Source organism: Ranitomeya imitator, chromosome 2 (assembly GCF_032444005.1).
Source record: "Ranitomeya imitator isolate aRanImi1 chromosome 2, aRanImi1.pri, whole genome shotgun sequence".
Classification (NCBI taxonomy): domain Eukaryota; kingdom Metazoa; phylum Chordata; class Amphibia; order Anura; family Dendrobatidae; genus Ranitomeya; species Ranitomeya imitator.
This window is the reverse complement of record NC_091283.1, coordinates 46,801,067-46,824,217: the sequence shown is the minus strand read 5'-3', so window position 1 is coordinate 46,824,217 and position 23,151 is coordinate 46,801,067. Positions and strand designations below refer to the sequence as shown.

At 46.3% G+C, this 23,151-nt stretch overlaps 1 protein-coding gene across 1 annotated transcript; it reads left to right on the top strand.

Moving 5' to 3' along the window:
- Window positions 1-2,767: 2,767 nt before the first annotated feature.
- LOC138667174 (uncharacterized) lies at window positions 2,768-4,414 on the top strand. Its single transcript, XM_069755470.1, has 2 exons — window positions 2,768-3,281; window positions 3,433-4,414. The coding sequence occupies exons 1-2, from the start codon at window positions 2,935-2,937 to the stop codon at window positions 4,316-4,318; spliced, it is 1,233 nt and encodes a 410-aa protein (XP_069611571.1). The 5' UTR covers window positions 2,768-2,934; the 3' UTR covers window positions 4,319-4,414.
- The last annotated feature ends 18,737 nt before the right edge of the window (window positions 4,415-23,151 follow it).

The window sequence follows — 23,151 nt, the reverse complement described above, 5'->3', positions numbered from 1 at the left end:
CACAAAATTACAATATCATCAAAAAGTTAATTTATTTCAGTTCTTCAATGCAAAAAGTGAAACATATAATGTATAGAGTCATTACAAACAGAGTGATCTACCGTAATTTTTGGACTATAAGACGCTCCGGACCATAAGACGCACCCCAAATTTTCAGAAGAAAATTAGGGGAAAAAATTAATGCGTCAAAAGAGGGTCCGTCTTACAGTCTAAATTATTCAGCTTACATGGGGGTAGGGTGTGATAGGGAGCGCTGGTGGAGCGGGGTCTTAGGAGGTGTTTGGTGGTCTGGCTCATCCCAGGCTGGTGCAGCAGGCTCGGTGGTGCGGTGAACCCACCATTTTGTGAAAGCCCCCACACATCCATCCCATGCTGTGGCGCGGCAGTTTGGCAGATGATCGATGGTGCAGGGGCTCTGACGGCATTTGTGGAAATCCCGGAGCCCCGGCACATCCCAGGCTAGTGCGTGGCACTTTTGCAGATGATCGGTGGTGCGGGGGCTACCGAGATCTCATTCTGCCACATCCAGCGGCCATTTTGATGAAGATCAACTCATCATTACAGCAATGGAAGTGCAGGGGCTCTGGCCTTTCACAAAACTCCGGCAGAGCCCCAGCACCACCGATCATCTGCTAAAGTGCCACGCACCAGCCCGGGATGGATGTGCAGGGGCTCTGGAATTTCCACAAATGCCGGCGGAGCCCCCGCACCACCAATCATCTGCCAAACTGCTGCGCATCAGCCTGGGATGTGTCTCTTGGTAAGTGCATTCCAACCATAAGACACATCCCCATTTTCCCCAAAAATGTTTGGGGATAAAAGTGCGTTTTATGGTCCGAAAAATACAGTATTTCAAGTGTTTATTTCTGTTAATGTTGATGATTATGGCTTACAGCCAATGAAAAGTCATTATCTCAGTAAACTAGAATAATTAACAAAAAACACCTGCAAAGCTTCCTAAGGTATTTAAATATGTCCCTTAGTCTGTTTCAGTAGGCTCTGCAATCATAGGGAAGTCTGCTGACTTGGCAGATTTCCAGAAGGCAGTCACTGACACACTCCACAAAAAGGGTAAGCCACAAAAGGTCATTGCTAAAGAAGCTGGCTGTTCACAGAGTGCTGTATTCATGCATATTAATATAAAGTTGAGTGAAAAGAAAAAATGTGGTAGAAAAAGGTGCACAAGCAACCGGGATAAACCGTAGCTTTAAGGCCATGTGCACACGCTGCGAATTCCGTTGCGGAATTTTCCGCAGCGGATTTGATTAAATCCGCAGTGCAAAAAGTACTGCGGATTTATCGCGGTTTTTTGTGCGGTTTCCACTGCGGTTTTAGACACCTGCGGATTTTTAATATGGAGCAGGTGCCAAACCGCTGAGGATTCCGCACAAAGAATTGACATGCTGCGTTTCCACACGTTTTTTTCCGCAGCATGTGCACAGCGGTTTTTGTTTTCCATAGGTTAACATTGTACTGTACACCACATGGAAAACTGCTGCGGATCCGCAGCGTCAAAACCGCTGCGGATCTGCAAAAAAACCGCAACGTGTGCACATACCCTTAAAGGATTGTTAAGAAAAGGCCATACAAAAATTTGGAGGAGATTCACAAGGAGTAGACTGCTGCTGGAGTCATTGCTTCAAGAGCCACGACACACAGACGTATATAGGATATGGGCTACAAGTGTCACATTCCTTGTGTCAAGCCACTCATGACCAATAGACAACGCCAGAAGCGTCTTACCTGGGGAGAAGGAGAAAAAGAACTGGACTGTTGTCAGTGGTCCAAGGTGTTGTTTTCAGATGAAAGTAAATTATGCATTACATTTGGAAATCAAGGTCCCATAGTCTGGAGGAAGAGTGGAGAGGCCACAATCCAAGCTGCTGGAGGTCTAGTGTGAAGCATCCACAATCAGTGATGGTTTTGGGAGCCATGTCATCTGCTGGTGTAGGTCCACTGTGTTTTATCAAGACCACAGTCAGCGCAGCCGTCTACCAGAAAATTTTAGAGCACTTCATACTTCCCACTGCTGACAAGCTTTTTGGAGATGGAAATTTCATTCTCCAGCAGGACTTGGCACCTGTCCACACTGTCAAAAGTACCAATACCTGTTTTAAAAACAACAGTATCACTGTGCTTCATTGGCCAGCAAACTCGCCTGACCGTAACCCCATAGAGAATCTATGGAGTATTGACAAGAGGAAGATGAGAGACACCAGACCCAACAATGCAGACGAGCTGAAGGCTGCTGTCAAAGCAACCTGGGCTTCCATAACACCTCAGCAGTGCCACAGGCTGATCGCCTCCATGCCATGCCACATTGATGCAGTAATTGATGCAAAAGGAGCCCCGACCAAGTATTGACAGCATTTACTGAACATACATTTCAGTAGGCCAACATTTCGGATTTTAAAATCATTTTTCAAGCTGGTGTTATAAAGTATTCTAATTTACTGAGGTAATGACTTTTTGATTTTCATTGGCTGTAAGCCATAATCATCAACATTAACAGAAATAAACACTTGAAATAGATCACTCTGTTTGTACTGTCTCCAAGGCTACGTTCACATTAGCGTCATGCGACGCAGCGTCGCCGACGCAACGCAAGACGCATTGGAAACGCACGCAAAAACGCACCTTTTTTGACGCTAGCGTCGGACGGATGCGTCGTAAAACGCAGCGTTGTTGGTGCGTTTTTGTTGCGTTTTTACAAAAAACGCAGCGTTTTACGACGCATGCGTTGTCAAACACTGATTAGATCTTTACACACAATTTAGTGTCTAGACACTAGATAACACCACCAATGAATAGAAGAGGGTGGGTTTAGTGTCTAGACAATCGATAATGCCACCAATGGGTAGATGGGGGTGGGTATTAATGTAATAGTGGTATATATACCCCGGCATACATTATTTCCAACCATAGAGCATCAAGATGGATCGTCCCATGGAGAGTATCTACCTCACTTTTCAGCTGGAATTAGCCCTTGCTATAGCTTATGCTTTTGCCTGTCATGAACAGAGGAGAAGAGACAAACTACGGAGAAGGATTCGTCGGCGTTTTTGGCTACACCCTATAGTGGAAGTCCGAGAGAGTCGTGGAGCCTACCATTGTCTGTTTGGCGAATTAAATGAGAACCAGGACAAATACTTCGAATACACCAGGATGTCAAAAGACAGCTTCCGATATCTGCTGCATCTGGTGGAAGGAACCATTTCCAGGCAGGACACGCAGCTCCGTAAATCGATTTCCCCTGAGGAACGTCTGCTGGTGACTCTACGGTACGTAATGGAATGTGAAGGATTTATATGTTCTTGCCATTTTTTAAAGTAACGTGTTTTGTTTTTGTGGGGTGGGGGATTGTAATTAAAAATGAAAAATTCTTTCATACCAATTTAATTAATTATATTTATTTATTTATCTTCTTGTCAGTTTCCTGGCTACCGGAGAGACATTGAGATCACTGCATTTCCAGTTTCGGATTGGAGTCTCCACACTGTCTGGGATTATTGCCGACACTTGCCGCGCATTGTGGGACAACCTCCGGGAGGAATTTTTACCCATCCCTACAAGAGAAATATGGCTTGCCAACGCCCAAAAATTTGAACAAGTGTGTTCTTTCCCTAACTGTATTGGAGCCGTGGATGGGAAGCACATTAGGATTACCAAGCCTTCAAGAAGTGGATCTCTTTTTTTTAATTATAAAAAATACTTTTCCACCGTGCTGATGGCAATTGCAGGTGCGGACTGCAGGTTTATCGCTGTGGACATTGGAGCTTTTGGTCGTGCAAATGATTCACGGACATTTAAGGAGTCTGATATGGGCCGAAGATTGTACAATAACAATTTTAATTTCCCCCAGCCACGACCTCTTCCCAACACCGACGGCCCGGCCCTGCCATTTGTTGTTGTTGGTGATGAGGCTTTTCAAATGAGTGGCAACCTACTTAAACCTTACTCAAGTCGTGGGTTGGACCGCACCAAAACTATATTTAATTACAGACTGTCCAGGGCCAGAAGAACTGTGGAGTGCGCCTTTGGCATCCTGGTCTCCAAATGGCGTATCTTAGGATCCGCCATAAATTTGAAAATTGAGACAGTGGATGAGGTGGTGAAGGCGTGTGTGGTTCTCCACAATTTTATTATTGATAAAGAGAGAGTCAACGTGGAACTTGATGAACCCATACCAAATCCATTGCCTGATTACCAAGCTCATCCTCTGCGGACAACTGTGGAGATTGCTCATATGAGGGACCAATTTGCTGCATACTTTGTTTCTGATGTTGGCCGTGTTTCATGGCAAGATCAAATGGTTTAATTCTTCGTGTTATTATGATGTCATGTAAACACTGTGGAGTCCATGTCATTTAACCATCCTATGTTTGGTTATTGTTATAATGTCCCCTGATTTTCTAATGCGTTGTGTTTTGAAATAAAGTTCTTGTGCCTTTCCGTTTTCACCACACAAATCTGCTATACGTTTTTTCATAGTAATAATAGAATTGTAAAATCCAATATTGAAAGTAATGTGTGTCACACAAAATTTGTGTGTTCCATAGTTTTGACGTATAATAACATAATCGGCTCCCACCTTGTCAACCATTTTTAATCCTGCAGACTATTTGCATAGGGAACCTGGCTTGACAAGGAGGGAGACGATCATGTTTGCAAAACTCTACAGAGTTAACACTATTGTACTCAGGATGCTAGAATTTGTCCAGAGTCAAATAGTGGCGACACTGTGAACATTGCTTCCACCTCACCTGACCAATAATCTTAAGGTACATTAATAAAAGTATTATCCAACGATACCGACCAGTGATACGACTGGACCGAGATCGTTGTTTAGTTGTCGCGTGGTTGCTGGAGAGCTGTCACACAGACAGCTCTCCAGCGACCAAAAAAGAGCAAGTCCCATCTGGGTAAAAGCGCTTTGCCACACTCACGATGTTTACCATTGTAAATGTAATTTTAAAAATTACAAAAAAACCTTACACTCCGGTGTGTGAAACGTCCATCGCCGTCAACTTCCCGTACTGTGGCAGCCCTAAAGCACAGCACAGCGTTTATTATTAAGTCAACGGTGTGCTCAGCTTTACAGGCGTTAATCACAGTGTCAGTGCGGAAAGATGACGGCGAGGGACGTGGTAGACACCTTTTTATATTTGTGGGGTATTGTTCACTTTTTATGTGAGTGTTTAAAACAGTGCGCTAGTAACCCAATATTCCCTTGTTTAAAACAAAGACATCGCTGGATCGGTCTAAACTCGCCGATCCAACAATGACAGCGTCTGATCAGTTACCCAAAAAAAATTCCAAATCATTCGCTGACACCAAAAAACTCACAGCAGGGGCTCAATCGTTTTACGATTTCAGAAAAGATAACGTTGGTTACACATAAGAAACCAACTTTATCTATACTGAAATCGTTGTGTGATGGTACATTGTTAAAAACTTGACATATTGAGCAATGCTGTTTGTGTTTGTAACATCTGAGTACAATGAGCGACAGCCCTATAAAAAAAGGAAATAAAAAATTGATAAATATTGTCACACATTGCACATCAGGTGTTACAAAGACAAGATTTGTGTGTACGGCGCAAGGTGTGATTTGGTGCAAACTTTATTTGAGACAATAAAAACCAAATTTTTTTTGAAAAAATATAACAAATTTATTTAGGGTACAAAAATAAAATTGGGGAAAATGTTTTTATGGGGTACCAATATCCGCAACTAAAGGGGATTCATATCTCACAGTTTTTTGGGGTGTAAATGAGACCGAGGAGGAGGAGGACGAGGGAGAGGAAGCAGCATACTCTATCACACTAGACGGGATGCCGACATCAATCCAGGAAGTGGATGGTGGTGAGATAAGCAAAGAAGGAGGTGAGGGAGGAGGAGGGACGACCAGTGTCCTTGGCTGGCTACTCCGGCTCCGGGTCGATCCAGGCTGTGTTGATGGTGTACTCCTCGTTGACCCAGGCTGGGTACTGGGTGTGCTCCGTGTAGACCCAGCCTGGGTACTTGGTGTGCTCCGGGTCGACCCGGGGTGTTTTCTGGTGGTACTTAGGGGAGCAGCCATAGCCAAGGACGTAGTGGTTGTTGTTGTCGTCGTTCGCTTCTTCTTCTTTTTCCTCCTCTCTCCCTCTGGGTGTGGGTCGGCACCCCGTCTGTGTCCCCTTGAAGGCCTGTCAGGCTCAGAACTTTGGGGCTCTGTTCTGTGGTGGCGGTGGCGGTGGCCCTCAGCACGCGGAGCTCTGTGGTGGTGCTCTGCAGGAGGAGTCGGAGTCATGGCAGCCAGCGATGGTACTGCGGGCATATTTGTCGCTGACTGCATGACCCGAGCCTGCTGCAGAGCACTGACATATAAATTGTTGCAGCCCTGCATGAACGAAATCTGGAGTTCCGGCGTAAGATGTTCAACCATGCCGTTGTGAATGGCAGTAAAAAAATGTTTGGCCGGCCTCGAGAGATCCGTTTCGATGTTTTCAAGACGCCGTTCGATATTGCACATTTTATCGCACAGCGCCTTGAAACCATTCTGAAATACGGTGCTCAGATGTAAAAATTCGGACATGGGCGCCCTGTCCGAGGCCCGCTGACGCTGTCGGGAAGACCCGAGGCCTCGGCCAGGGGAACATCTGATGGACCGGCTGCCGGTTCGCCAGATTGTGTTGGTGCAGACCTGCTCTCGCTGTGGGATGGCTGCGACAGTTCAGATGGCGCTTCACAAAGGACCGCTCTTGAGGGTCGGACAGTCTCGCGGGTGCTGCTGTGTGTTCTGTGAAAAAATAAGGAAACCATTAGTATACAAAATATCACATTTCACATGCGTCATTAAACTTTACCGCCAGGTATCCATTGCCGCCATAAATATTAAACTATTTTTAATATTGACACTGCATATGCACCATCAATATTAAAAAAAAGGTATTTATTTATTTCTAAATAGTCAACCAAGGTTGTGGTTTGCAACGCCAGACAATTATGCTTACGTTGGAACTGCCATGACGTCACGGTCATGTGACCGAGACGTCATCACAGGTCCTGCGAGCTGAGCAACCATGGGAACATAACCTGCCTTGCAGTAGAATGTATGCCGTATCTATTATATTTTACTTTTTTGTGTATAAAAAATCGTGGATACACCTGGATGGGCAATATACTACTCCACTATGAAATATTGGCTGGGCTTGGACAATCTACTATTTTTATGTATACTTCAGATTTTAGTGAAATTGCTAAAAGTCAAGCTCACCATTGTTGTAATGCCAGAAGGGAGCCGCTGTGTCAAGTGTGAGAAGACCAGAAATGAATTACAAATTCAAGGTCAACGAGGTGTGAAAAGTAAAAACAAAATTCACTTTAATCAAAAGCAGAGGATGAAACATCTGCACAATACAATAAAAACACTATCTACGCATCAGGTCTGATGTTCCCTGTCACCTGAAACGCGTAGATAGTGTCTATTGCATTGTGCTGATGTTTCATCCTCTGCTTATGATTGAAGTGGATAAAAGTATGTATTTTTTACTTTTCACACCTCGGTGAACTTGCCTTTTTTTCTTCATTTCTATACTTGGGACTTGCCAAAATAAATGGCTGGGCAATAAGCAACGTGGCTGGAATGTAGTATGTGAATATGCATGTTGTAAAAACTAGGTGTGTGCATAGGTACTATACTTACTCTCTGCTTTCAAGGACCGGTCGCAAGAACTGCAGTATACGGTTATACTTGTACACCGAGGTCCTTGAAGCGGCAGCACCACTACGAGTCTGTCCCTCCTTTTTCAGGCCCCTCCGGAAGCGGTCCTTCATGGAGCGCCATCTGGTCTTCAATTGTTTAACTGTGTATTAAAAATAAAAAATAAAAAAGGTTTTAGATAATATATTGAAAACGATTACGCAACCGTGTGCAATCCCAATAGAAGACATCACAGACGGTTGTGTAATCATGGCATGATGTGTCACAGCAGCATTTTGGAAATACTTACGGAAACTAGTTTTGGCCTTTGGTGAAGCGCTGTCGAAGCCATCCCACAGCAATTGTGCCACCTCCAACCACAGACGCCGCAATATGCCCTGGTCCGCGTGCTGGGGGTCACGGCTGTCCCACAACGGGCCCCGTGCTTCTATTGATGCCACCATAAGGTCGATATTAAGTGGCTCATCCAGGGCCCGTTGTGAAACCTAAAAAAAAATAGAAAATATTAATGTTTGAAAGATAAAAAAAATTGTCCCTACCTCCTCCACCGCCACCTACTACACACAACACCACAACCTCCCACCACCCCCCATACCCGCAAAAAATAAAAAAATAAAAAAATTATAGGTTTGAAAGAAATACTTACGCTCCGTCCTGCAACCACAGCTTGGCCCCGTGGTCCCTGCTGCTGCTCCCTCTCTTCCTCCTGGTTCTCCTCCTCACTTGAAGAAGCCTGCAAAATAGTTTACCAAAAAGTTGAGTGACCCATCTACAAATGACAGCGAATATAGTAAGCAATAGTAGATCATGGACTCACCGGACTCCTCAGCGGTGGGGTATTGCTGGAATCACTGCCGCTGGCCATGACTAATAATGCAAATCTGAAATAAAGAACAAAATAACATTGATCCTATGCTCCTATGCACAATCCAGCAATAAATAAAAAAAAAAAAAAAAAAAAGTCATTTAAACCACAAAGAACATTGCACTCCAACTGAACTAAGGGTACCGTCACACTATACGATTTACCTACGATCACGACCAGCGATATGACCTGGCCGTGATCGTAGGTAAATCATAGTGTGGTCGCTGGGGAGCTGTCACACAGACAGCTCTCCAGCGACCAACGATGCCGAGGTCCCTGGGTAACCAGGGTAAACATCGGGTAACTAAGCGCAGGACCGCGCTTAGTTACCCGATGTTTACCCTGGTTACAAGCGTTAAACTAAAAAAAAACAAACAGCACATACTTACATTCTGGTGTCCGTCAGGTCCCTTGCCGTCTGCTTCCCGCACTCAGTGACTGCCGGCCGTAAACTGAAAGTGAAAGCACAGCCGCTGTGCTCTGCTTTCACTTTACGGCCGGCAGTCACAGGGCGGGAAGCAGACAGGAAAACCATTTTGTTGAATCGTATATTGAGCTAGTACGGAAGGATATTGAAAAGATAAGGAAAGACTTTAGACCTCAGTCAGTCCACAATTTGTCGTATAGGGAAAGAGTGACTTTGGAAACATTGGCCGGGAATCCATCAATAACCATCAAACCAGCCGATAAGGGCGGAGCGGTGGTTGTGATGGACAGTGTGAAATATAAGGCTGAGATACAGCGACAACTGGCTGATGATTCTGTGTATGCGAAATTGCCTGGTAATCCGACATCTGGATTTCAGAGAGAATTACAGCTTGTGGTCAGTGATTCCCTTTCTATGGGACTCATTGACCATAAGCTGTCAGAATTTTTGATTGTTGATTTTCCTGTCACACCGGTAATATACGTGTTGCCGAAAATACATAAGTGTTTATGTGATCCCCCGGGTCGCCCCATTGTTTCGGGCCGGGGCTCATTGTTTAACAAAACGGCCATTTTTCTGGATCGTATATTACGTCCCATTGCAGTTTCAGCGAGGTCATATGTGAAGGATACCAACGACTTTTTGGATAAGATTGAGAAGGTTAATGTTACTGAGATGACGGTTTTGGCATCCTTTGATGTTGTATCGCTATACACGTCTATTGAACATGAAAAGGGTTTGGATGCGGTCTCATGTATGCTATCAGGCTCTGACGTGGCCCTGGAGTGTGCACAGCTTGTCCTCACACTGTTGGAGTTCGTCCTCAGGAGGAATTTTTTCCTCTTTGGGGACGATTTTTTCCTGCAGTTGAGGGGCACCGCCATGGGGTCAAATGTGGCCCCCACGTATGCTAACATCTTTATGGCGGTGCTTGAGGACAGGTTTGTGTACGGTTCCATCCTCTGGCGTCACGTCAGAGCCTGGTGGCGTTACATTGACGATATTTTTGTCATTTGGGAAGGTAGTGTACAAGAACTGCTGGAGTTCCAGATTTATCTGAATCAGATACACTCTGAGCTGCAATTTACCCTTACACACTCTATGACTCAGATTCAATTCCTGGATACTTTGGTATATAAGGATATGGGTAGGTTGCGAACTGATATTTTTGTTAAAGAAACTGACAGGAATAGTTTGTTGATGTTCGATAGCAACCACCCGAGACGGATGGTTAATTCATTGCCGTGGAGTCAGTTGTTGCGGGTCCGGAGGATTGTGTCAGATGAGGATAGGGTCAATCTACGTCTTGATGAGATGTGCTCGAAGTTTTTACAGAGGGGGTATCCTGGTAAGGAGGTTGTGAGGTTCAAGGAGAGAACCCTGAATTGCTCTCGTGAAAGTGTTCGTAAAAAGACACGGGAAAAACGGGTATGTGATCGAATCCCATTTGTGACCACCTATAATCCAGCAAGTAATCAGATTGGTAGAGTGATTAGAAAACACTGGTCACTTCTACAACGGGGTCTTCCATCGATCCCTAGCTTTATGACGTATCCTCTGATGTCCTATAGAAGGGGGCGCAATCTCAAGGACAGGTTGGTTCGCTCTGATGTGGGGACTTCTAAATCCTCGATTCAGAGTACCCTCAGGGTGGCCAAGCATGGTAATTTTCCATGTTTGGGTTGCTCGTGTTGCAACAACATTTTAAAAGGTGAATTCTTCTGCCATCCCCATACTGGCAGAAGGATTTTCTTGAAAGAGAGGTACACTTGTACGTCCAGTTGGGTGGTATACATGATTGTTTGTCCGTGTGGGCTCACCTATGTTGGTGAGACAACCATGGAGGTCAGAGCTCGAATAATCAAACACAAGAGCACTGTGAGAACTGGCTTGACTGAGTTACCTGTCCCGAAACACTTCTTGGAACATAAACATTCTGTCAATCAACTGCGTTTCAGGGTTATTGATAGTGTGCCGACCCTGAGGAGGGGTGGGGACAGACTGCAGTTATTAAAGCAGAAAGAGTTGAAGTGGATATTCTTGCTGGGATCTTTACAACCGGGTGGTTTGAACCTGGATTACAACTTACATAACTGTGTGGTATAGTTTTACGGTATTGATGAGATGCGGGTAGCTCGCGTCGGTGTAATTTTATATTAGTCTCTTTTACATGTTCCACTCCGTGGTTTTTATATTTTATGTTTTTTTTCTTTTTTCTTTTTCATTTTCCCATAGGTGGTTATCTAAGTATAGGCATTGGAGAGTGGATGCAGTTTGAATAATGGAGGACGGGATTGAAGCTATGGCTTAGATGATCAGATTCCGCTATATTTTATATTATTTAATTCCACTTGATTGTGTATTTTGCGGTGGGGCTTTATAGCATATATGGGTGAATGGGCGTCTTTGTCCTTTATATTTGACATTTGGCCCTTTAGTATAGTAATATCTTTGAATTTAGGCTCCTGACTGTGATCTTGTTGCGCCTCGGTTATATGTGGGGGTACGCGCGCCGATCTGTGGGTTGCATTGTCGGGTGGCGGTGCACGTATAGTGTCGGCTGCGGGTATACTCCCGTATGCGGGGGCTGCATAAAGGACTCGTATTTGGGCTGCGCTGGATTAGGCAGCCTGGGAGCGTTGCTTTTGTTTATATTGCCTTGGATACAAGCTCCCTTCATGTCATGTGACTGTAGAGGTGGGCGGTTACATCTGCCGATTGGTCTCCCTGGTCCTTGGGAGGTGCCCTTGCGGTGTGGTGTGCGCATGCGTGTGACTCTGATGACGCTGATATTGCCGGGTCCGGTGATCGGTGTGGAGACCAGGACAGGATATGACGTGAGCGGTTTAGCTTACAACAGGGTGGCCGGTTGGTTGAATATACGCTTGTATGATTGGGACTATCTGATAGGCTATGTGTATTTTTAGGCGCCGTTCACAACAGTTAGGTATTGGTGGAGTTTGCTTTATCTACGATTGGTTTATATCTCCATAGTAACGTTAGATGCATCGATTGTATTGGTGGATGTAAAGATAAACAACATACATAGTATATTGTGTGTGTATCTTTTCCATGCTTCCTCTATGGTGTTTATATCTGCGGTGGTGGATTTTTAGTTGATATGTAATTGATGTGTGTTTTGTTATTTAAATATGATATTATGTGACAGGGGGCGGACCTGGTGGTGATTGGTGTTTTGTGTAACATCCACGCTATTTAAGGCCTCTCCGCTGCAGGTTTAGGTATGCTTGACAAAGACCTCTGGGTCGAAACGTTGCTGTTACATGGCTCAATAAAGTTTGCACTTTGGAACAATACATCCGGATGGAGCGCTGGTCTTCTGTTTTTCTTTGGACTATGTGGACAATCCAGGAAGGTCCCCTGGATGTGGACCTGGCGCCCCAATAAGTGAGTGCTGTCAGTCTTCTTTTTCCTTGTTGTACCGATTCAGCGATGTCTTCGCTGGTAACCAGGGTAAACATCGGGTAACTAAGCGCAGGGCCGCGCTTAGTAACCCGATGTTTACCCTGGTTACCATGCTAAAAGTAAAAAAACAAACACTACATACTTACCTACAGCCGTCTGTCCTCCAGCGCTGTGCTCTGCACTCCTCCTGCTCTGGCTGTGAGCGTCGGTCAGCCGGAATGCAGAGCGGTGACGTCACCGCTCTGCTTTCTGGCTGCCCGGCGCTCACAGCCAGACCAGAGAAGCAGAGCGCCGAGGACAGACGGCTGTAGGTAAGTATGTAGCGTTTGTTTTTTTACTTTTTAGGATGGTAACCAGGGTAAACATCGGGTTACTAAGCGCGGCCCTGCGCTTAGTTACCCGATGTTTACCCTGGTTACCGGGGACCTCGGGATCGTTGGTCGCTGGAGAGCTGTCTGTGTGACAGCTCTCCAGCGACCAAACAGCGACGCTGCAGCGATCCGGATTGTTGTCGGTATCGCTGCAGCGTCGCTATGTGTGACGGTACCTTTAAGATAAGAAAACTAATCTACAACAGACCCTATGTAGTAATCACAAAAAAGGTTTTGTTTTTTTTTTTTTTTAAAAAGTACAGAATGAACGGAGCAACACAAAAAACACAATATTTTTTTTGTAAGTAACAACAACACCCAAAAATTAAGGGCATAAACATTAATAACACACCGTACTTTACAATAAAACCGACAGGGACGGAGACAATAAAAGGCCATACAACGCCATACATCGCAACCAGAAAACTTACAACAATGTCTTTACACAACCACAGTGCTGAACATAATACACATCTTGCAATAAAAAATTAATAAATGTAATAAAAGGGCGCAGAATCATTCTATACTACCATACTTTAATATAAAACCGACAGGGCCGGAGACTATTAAACGCCATCATATAACGCAAGAATAAAACATCACAACTGAATTCAAAAAAACACCACCAAACCAATAAATGGAAACGAAAAATCTATCCTGGAAAGAACAGTAATCAAGGCCGCAGACAATGAAACGCCATCCTATACAACGCCATACATCACAACCAGACTAAAAATACCACAATATCTTTAACCACAGTGCAGAATATAATACACAACTTGCAATAATAATTTTAAAAAACATGTAGAAAATGCAGAGAATCATTCTATACTTACATCTCTGGACAGCGGATGAAAAGACTGTAGTAGGAGTAGATGTACTCTGTAGTGTAGCCTGCAGCAGAAGTGACAAACAATCCAACATTTTCTTTATATATGGGGGATGTTTTTCTCACTGTTTGCACTGTCTAGACACTGTCTAGACACTTTTTTGTTTCTTTTTATCTAACGACGCATGCGTCGCACAACGCACGCAAAACGCACACCCGCGACGCAAGTGCGTCGTCAATACGTTTCAATGGGAAATTATAACGCATTGACGACGCACGAGCGACGCAAGTGCGACGCGCGCGTTTTTTTGACGCTACAAAAATGCTACATGTAGCGTCTCCGACGCCACCCAGGTGCGGTGAAACGACGCATGCGTCGTGCGTTTTACCGAAAACGCACGACAACGCAACGCATGCGTCCCCAATGATAAAGATAGGGGCGCATGACGCATGCGTTGCCGTGCGTCGACGACGCTGCGTCGCATGACGCTAATGTGAACGTAGCCTAAATAATATGAATTTCACTTTTTGTATTGAAGAACTGAAATAAATTAACCTTTTGATGATATCCTAATTTTGTGAGAAGCACCTGTATATGGAGTTTACTTAGACAGAAATTGGGGCTATTTGCATTAAAGAGCTTGAAAGAGGTCTAGTACAGTCTTAGGAGACCACAGAGTGTCTTACATGTTTTTTAAGGCAATTAGAGGCTTTATTATACCTTTGATTGTCACAGACTTTTTTTTCTTTATTTGTTATGCGAAACACAAACAAATCAATTTTGGAACATATCAAGCCAGACATGTCATTCGAAGCAAGGATCACCTACTTTGGACACATCATAAGAAGAGAGCAATCTCTGGAGAAGGACATCATGATCAGAATAGGAGGAAGAAGGCAAAGAGAAAGACCAGCAACCCAATGGCTTGATACAATCAAGATAATGGTGGAGAATAGGGTTGAGCGACCTTGACCTTTTTAGAGTCGAGGGGTGTTTCGCGAAACCCGACTATCTTAGAAGTCGAGTTGAGTGGAATCGGCCGATTATCGCGAAAAGTCGGGTATCGACCGAAACACGAAACCCAATGCAAGTCAATGGGGGAGCATAGTCGGCAGTGAGTGGAGGCCAGGAAAACACCTACGCTGCCCATTTTAATGGCAAAAACATCCATTCTTGTTACAGAAGCTTGTCAATCGTAATTTACCTTATAATAATTGGAAGGCATTTGAAATTGGGGGTCATTTGGCTAAAGTTGTGGAGGGTAGGGCTGGTTCAAGTAATTAGTGGGCCCAGGAAATCTGGAACACGTCACGGCAGTGGAGCAGGGAGAGGTAAGTATTTAAACTTTGCAAGTGCTGTGATCCTGAGCAAGCAGGGGGGGCCCACTCGTTGGCATTGGCACTGGCACAGGGCCCCTCAAAGTACAGCGGTGTGTTTGCACGGCGGCGGCGCCTCCCACCGGCAGCAACACTTTTGCGTACTATGAGAGGCCCTGTGCCTGTGACATCGCCAACGAGTATTCTTCCCCCCACCTGATGAAGGAACCTGCACCTCTTTGTCCCCGTGTAATGTGGTATGGTATGCGGGAGGGGGGACCTGACTTTCAGCAGGGTCACAATCTTGCAGTGTAGCGTGCACGGGGAATGTTGCCTTATGGGTCAATGTACCAGCAGACTCATCTATCACTGGCTGGGCAATGGGCAGGATGAGGGGGAAACAGATATGGGCCCAAAGAACAAAGTGGGCTAAATGCAGTTCAAAATTGGTAACAGGACTAACCAGGGGGCATTGCTTTGTTCAGTGGAGGACAACTGGAATGAGAGGCTGACACAGAGAGTAGGCCCAAATCAGTAAGTATTCTAAATGCAGTTCAAAATTGGCAACAGTAGTAAACCGGCGGCACAGCTTTGTTCACTGGAGGAGAACAGCAAGGAGCGGCAGACACAAATAGAAGGCCCCAACCCAACTAGTAGGCGTAATACAGTGTTGTTTTCAACAACTACTAAACGAGAGTCGGAAGACCGAAGCAATGGAGAGGAAACCTGGGGAACACCTTGGAGTGGAACACACTGTCTCTACACCCCATACCCAATTTGTAGGCCTAATGCAGTGTAGTTTTCTACAACTACTAAACGAGAGTCGGAAGACCGAAGCAATGTGGACGAAACCTGGGGAACACCTTGGAGTGTAACACACCATCTCTCTACACCCCATACCCAATTTGTAGGCCTAATGCAGTGTAGTTTCCAACAACTACTAAACGAGAGCATTAAGATTGAAGCAATGGAGAGGAAACCTGGGGAACACCTTGGAGTGGAACACACCGTCTCTACACCCCATACCCAAATGTGTAGGCCTAATGCAGTGTAGTTTCCAACAACAACTAAACAAGAGCATTAAGATTGAAGCAATGGAGAGGAAACCTGGGGAACACCTTGGAGTTGAACACACCGTCTCTACACCCCATACCCAATTTGTAGGCCTAATGCAGTGTAGTTTTCTACAACTACTAAACGAGAGTCGGAAGACCGAAGCAATGTGGACGAAACCTGGGGAACACCTTGGAGTGTAACACACCATCTCTCTACACCCCATACCCAATTTGTAGGCCTAATGCAGTGTAGTTTTCTACAACTACTAAACGAGAGTCGGAAGACCGAAGCAATGTGGACAAAACCTGGGGAACACCTTGGAGTGTAACACACCATCTCTCTACACCCCATACCCAATTTGTAGGCCTAATGCAGTGTAGTTTTCTACAACTACTAAACGAGAGTCGGAAAACCCAAGCAATGGAGAGGAAACCTGGGGAACACCTTGGAGTGGAACACACCGTCTCTACACCCCATATACCCAATTTGTAGGCCTAATGCAGTGTAGTTTTCTACAACTACTAAACGAGAGTCGGAAGACCGAAGCAATGTGGACGAAACCTGGGGAACACCTTGGAGTGTAACACACCGTCTCTACACCCCATACCCAATTTGTAGGCCCAATGCAGTGTAGTTTTCAACAACTACTAAACGAGAGTCGGAAGACCGAAGCAATGTGGACGAAACCTGGGGAACACCTTGGAGTGTAACACACCATCTCTCTACACCCCATACCCAATTTGTAGGCCTAATGCAGTATAGTTTTCTACAACTACTAAACGAGAGTCGGAAGACCGAAGCAATGTGGACAAAACCTGGGGAACACCTTGGAGTGTAACACACCATCTCTCTACACCCCATACCCAATTTGTAGGCCTAATGCAGTGTAGTTTTCTACAACTACTAAACGAGAGTCGGAAAACCCAAGCAATGGAGAGGAAACCTGGGGAACACCTTGGAGTGGAACACACCGTCTCTACACCCCATATACCCAATTTGTAGGCCTAATGCAGTGTAGTTTTCAACAACTACTAAACGAGAGTCGGAAGATCGAAGCAATGGAGAGGAAACCTGGGGCACACCTTGGAGCGGCAGACACCGTTAGTAGGCCCTACCAAAGTAGTAGCCCCAATGCAGTTTTCAAATTCCTAGAGGCTGAAAACAAGACTATTGACGCTCTGCTTTTTTCAAAGGAGGACAGCTGTATTGAGTGGCGCAGACAGACACAGGTAGTAGGCCTTAAACCAAAAATGTGGCTCACTGCAGTTTAAAAAAGGTTACAGGGGTACACAGGCAGCATTGCTCTGGTCAGTGGAGGACAATTTTAATAGTGGACCGCAGACAGACTTTGTACGCCTACTATTAAAAAAAGGATGCTCTATGCGATTAAAAATAGGTTCCAGGGGTCCACGGGCAGCAGTGGTGTGGTCAGTGGACGAGTATTGGAAGGAGGGACCGCAGACAGGCGTAGTAGGCCTAACATAACAAAATTAGGTTGTAGGCACTTTAAAATTGGTTCCAGGGGTACACGTGCAGCAGTGGTGTGGTCAGTGGAGGACAATTTGAATTAGGGACTGCAGACAGACTTTGTAGGCTGTCCCCTGTGGACCATGCATCCAACACATTAACCCAGTGCGCCGTAATGGACACGTAACTTTTTGTGGACATGCCAACTGGTCCATGCGTCTCTTGTTAGGTGCACCTTTCTACTGTTTGATTGCCTGAGTGCTATGACAATGCAGACTTTTTCATGCCGGTGGAGGGCTGGGATGGCTTTTCTCGCAAAAGAAATGTCAACTGGGTAGCTTGAACCGTGGTACAGCGTGGTTCATCTAGGCTTTCTAAATATAAAAAAAAGAAAAAAAGGAGACTCCATGCACTATCAGCTGCATTCCAGGGGTACACGGCCAGCATTGGTCTGGTCAGTGGAGAACTATTGGAAGGAGGGACCGCAGACAGGCTTCGAAGGCCTAACATAATAAAATATGGCTGTAGGCACTTTAGAATTGGTTCCAGGGGTACACGGGCATCAGTAGACAGGTCAGTGGAGGCCTAGTGGAAGGAGGGACCGCAGACAGGCTTCGAAGGCCTAACATAATAAAATTAGGCTGTAGGCACTTTAAATTTGTTTCCAGGGGAACACGGGCAGCAGTAGACAGGTCAGTGGAGGCCTAGTGGAAGGAGGGACCGCAGACAGGCTTCGAAGGCCTAACATAATAAAATATGGCTGCAGGCACTTTAGAATTGGTTCCAGGGGTACACGGGCATCAGTAGACAGGTCAGTGGAGGCCTAGTGGAAGGAGGGACCGCAGACAGGCTTCGAAGGCCTAACATAATAAAATTAGGCTGTAGGCACTTTAAATTTGTTTCCAGGGGAACACGGGCAGCAGTAGACAAGTCAGTGGAGGCCTAGTGGAAGGAGGGACTGCAGACAGGCTTCGAAGGCCTAACATAATAAAATAGGGCTGCAGGCACTTTAGAATTGGTTCCAGGGGTACACGGGCATCAGTAGACAGGTCAGTGGAGGCCTAGTGGAAGGAGGGACCGCAGACAGGCTTCGAAGGCCTAACATAATAAAATTAGGCTGTAGGCACTTTAAATTTGTTTCCAGGGGAACACGGGCAGCAGTAGACAGGTCAGTGGAGGCCTAGTGGAAGGAGGGACTGCAGACAGGCTTCGAAGGCCTAACATAATAAAATAGGGCTGCAGGCACTTTAGAATTAGTTCCAGGGGTACACGGGCATCAGTAGACAGGTCAGTGGAGGCCTAGTGGAAGGAGGGACCGCAGACAGGCTTCGAAGGCCTAACATAATAAAATTAGGCTGTAGGCACTTTAAATTTGTTTCCAGGGGAACACGGGCAGCAGTAGACGGGTCAGTGGAGGCCTAGTGGAAGGACGGACCGCAGACAGGCTTCGAAGGCCTAACATAATAAAATATGGCTGCAGGCACTTTAGAATTGGTTCCAGGGGTACACGGACATCAGTAGACAGGTCAGTGGAGGCCTAGTGGAAGGAGGGACTGCAGACAGGCTTCGAAGGCCTAACATAATAAAATTAGGCTGTAGGCACTTTAAATTTGTTTCCAGGGGAACACGGGCAGCAGTAGACAGGTCAGTGGAGGCCTAGTGGAAGGAGGGACAGCAGACAGGCGTCGAAGGCCTAACATAATAAAATGGGCTGGCTGTAGGCAAATAAAAATTGGTTCCAGGGGTACACGGGCAGCAGTAGACAGGTCAGTGGAGGCCTAGTGGAAGGAGGGACAGCAGGCAGGCTTCGAAGGCCTAACATAATAAAATGGGCTGGCTGTAGGCAATTTAAAATTGGTTCCAGGGGTACACGGGCAGCAGTAGACAGCTCAGTGGAGGCCTAGTGGAAGGAGGGACCGCAGACAGGCTTCGATGGCCTAACATGATAAAATATGGCTGTAGGCACTTTAGAATTGGTTCCAGGGGTACACGGGCAGCAGTAGACAGGTCAGTGGAGGCCTAGTGGAAGGAGGGACAGCAGACAGGCTTCGAAGGCCTAACATAATAAAATGGGCTGGCTGTAGGCAATTAAAAATTGGTTCCAGGGGTACACGGGCAGCAGTAGACAGGTCAGTGGAGGCCTAGTGGAAGGAGGGACAGCAGACAGGCTTCGAAGGCCTAACATAATAAAATGGGCTGGCTGTAGGCAATTAAAAATTGGTTCCAGGGGTACACGGGCAGCAGTAGACAAGTCAGTGGAGGCCTAGTGGAAGGAGGGACAGCAGACAGGCTTCGAAGGCCTAACATAATAAAATGGGCTGGCTGTAGGCAATTAAAAATTGGTTCCAGGGGTACACGGGCAGCAGTAGACAGGTCAGTGGAGGCCTAGTGGAAGGAGGGACAGCAGACAGGCTTCGAAGGCCTAACATAATAAAATGGGCTGGCTGTAGACAATTTAAAATTGTTTCCAGGGGTACACGGGCAGCAGTAGACAGGTCAGTGGAGGCCTAGTGGAAGGAGGAACCGCAGACAGGCTTCGAAGGCCTAACATAATAAAATTAGGCTGTAGGCACTTTAAATTTGTTTCCAGGGGAACACGGGCAGCAGTAGACAGGTCAGTGGAGGCCTAGTGGAAGGAGGGACCGCAGACAGGCTTCGAAGGCCTAACATAATAAAATATGGCTGCAGGCACTTTAGAATTGGTTCCAGGGGTACACGGGCATCAGTAGACAGGTCAGTGGAGGCCTAGTGGAAGGAGGGACTGCAGACAGGCTTCGAAGGCCTAACATAATAAAATTAGGCTGTAGGCACTTTAAATTTGTTTCCAGGGGAACACGGGCAGCAGTAGACAGGTCAGTGGAGGCCTAGTGGAAGGAGGGACTGCAGACAGGCTTCGAAGGCCTAACATAATAAAATAGGGCTGCAGGCACTTTAGAATTGGTTCCAGGGGTACACGGGCATCAGTAGACAGGTCAGTGGAGGCCTAGTGGAAGGAGGGACCGCAGACAGGCTTCGAAGGCCTAACATAATAAAATTAGGCTGTAGGCACTTTAAATTTGTTTCCAGGGGAACACGGGCAGCAGTAGACGGGTCAGTGGAGGCCTAGTGGAAGGAGGGACCGCAGACAGGCTTCGAAGGCCTAACATAATAAAATATGGCTGCAGGCACTTTAGAATTGGTTCCAGGGGTACACGGACATCAGTAGACAGGTCAGTGGAGGCCTAGTGGAAGGAGGGACCGCAGACAGGCTTCGAAGGCCCAACATAATAAAATTAGGCTGTAGGCACTTTAAATTTGTTTCCAGGGGAACACGGGCAGCAGTAGACAGGTCAGTGGAGGCCTAGTGGAAGGAGGGACAGCAGACAGGCGTCGAAGGCCTAACATAATAAAATGGGCTGGCTGTAGGCAAATAAAAATTGGTTCCAGGGGTACACGGGCAGCAGTAGACAGGTCAGTGGAGGCCTAGTGGAAGGAGGGACAGCAGGCAGGCTTCGAAGGCCTAACATAATAAAATGGGCTGGCTGTAGGCAATTTAAAATTGGTTCCAGGGGTACACGGGCAGCAGTAGACAGCTCAGTGGAGGCCTAGTGGAAGGAGGGATAGCAGACAGGCTTCGAAGGCCTAACATAATAAAATATGGCTGTAGGCACTTTAGAATTGTTTCCAGGGGTACACGGGCAGCAGTAGACAGGTCAGTGGAGGCCTAGTGGAAGGAGGGACAGCAGACAGGCTTCGAAGGCCTAACATAATAAAATGGGCTGGCTGTAGGCAATTAAAAATTGGTTCCAGGGGTACACGGGCAGCAGTAGACAGGTCAGTGGAGGCCTAGTGGAAGGAGGGACAGCAGACAGGCTTCGAAGGCCTAACATAATAAAATGGGCTGGCTGTAGGCAATTAAAAATTGGTTCCAGGGGTACACGGGCAGCAGTAGACAAGTCAGTGGAGGCCTAGTGGAAGGAGGGACAGCAGACAGGCTTCGAAGGCCTAACATAATAAAATGGGCTGGCTGTAGGCAATTTAAAATTGGTTCCAGGGGTACACGGGCAGCAGTAGACAGGTCAGTGGAGGCCTAGTGGAAGGAGGGACAGCAGACAGGCTTCGAAGGCCTAACATAATAAAATGGGCTGGCTGTAGGCAATTAAAAATTGGTTCCAGGGGTACACGGGCAGCAGTAGACAGGTCAGTGGAGGCCTAGTGGAAGGAGGGACAGCAGACAGGCTTCGAAGGCCTAACATAATAAAATGGGCTGGCTGTAGACAATTTAAAATTGTTTCCAGGGGTACACGGGCAGCAGTAGACAGGTCAGTGGAGGCCTAGTGGAAGGAGGGACCGCAGACAGGCTTCGAAGGCCTAACATAATAAAATTAGGCTGTAGGCACTTCAAATTTGTTTCCAGGGGAACACGGGCAGCAGTAGACAGGTCAGTGGAGGCCTAGTGGAAGGAGGGACAGCAGACAGGCGTCGAAGGCCTAACATAATAAAATGGGCTGGCTGTAGGCAATTAAAAATTGGTTCCAGGGGTACACGGGCAGCAGTAGACAGGTCAGTGGAGGCCTAGTGGAAGGAGGGACAGCAGACAAGCTTTGAAGCCCAAACATAATAAAATGGGCTGGCTGTAGACAATTTAAAATTGTTTCCAGGGGTACACGGGCAGCAGTAGACAGGTCAGTGGAGGCCTAGTGGAAGGAGGGACAGCAGACAGGCTTCGAAGGCCTAACATAATAAAATGGGCTGGCTGTAGGCAATTTAAAATTGGTTCCAGGGGTACACGGGCAGCAGTAGACAGGTCAGTGGAGGCCTAGTGGAAGGAGTGTCTGCCAGTTAGTAGTCCAAAACAATAAATAAATGTGAATGTCTCGCATTAAAACAAAACGAAAACACTAAAGGGTGCAATCATTAGGTTCAGGGGTGGGATCCTCTGCGTAGTTTCAGACCTACTAATTTAACGCAAAGTATTTACTGTGGTAAATAGAGGACACTGCCCCTGACTATGTTAAGTACCATCATACATGTCAACACAATGGTATTGTCATTGGCAGGAATGGAAGGATGTCAGCGCATAGACTAAACATTGGTGGAAGTGTGAGAGATAACTGTGGAAGTGGTAGAGCAATGTTTGACCTGGGGGTGGGTGAACTCTCTTGTGGCCGGCGGTACAGGCCCAGGGCCCCTCATGTTACAACAGTGTGTCTGACGTTGGGTGCGCACCACCACCGCCAGAGACACTTTATTGTACTATGAGGGACCCAGTGGCATTGCCGTCGACCAAAAGCGGGCACACCCACCTCTTAAGACAAACAGCACTCTCACGGTTGCTTGCGCCAAGTCGCGATACCACGGCCCCTTGTGGGGAGTTTAGCCATTTAGGGAGGTGTAAACATGTCGTATGCTGGACATTCAGCTGCAGCAAATTAGACATGACAAAAGTAATTCACAGTAGTCCACAGGCAAGAGCTTTTCATAGGAAAGCTAGGTGTCGGCCGGGCAAGGTGGAGCAAAATAATTCGAAATCCAGTTGTGGTTCATTTTAATGAATGTTAGATCATCAACATTTTGGGTAGCCAGACGAGTCCTTTTTTCAGTTAATATTGAACCTGCAGCACTGAATACTCTTTCTGATAGGACACTAGCTGCCGGGCAAGCAAGCTCCTGCAATGCATATTCTGCCAATTCTGGCCAGGTGTCTAA

What these genes read in the sequence shown, in the direction of transcription:
- LOC138667174 (XM_069755470.1), top strand. Translation starts at nt 2,935, where the DNA reads ATGGATCGTCCCATGGAGAGTATCTACCTCACTTTTCAGCTGGAATTA. An exon ending in CGTCTGCTGGTGACTCTACG is followed by an intron (nt 3,282 to 3,432) that starts GTACGTAATGGA and finishes TCTTCTTGTCAG; the next exon opens with TTTCCTGGCTACCGGAGAGA.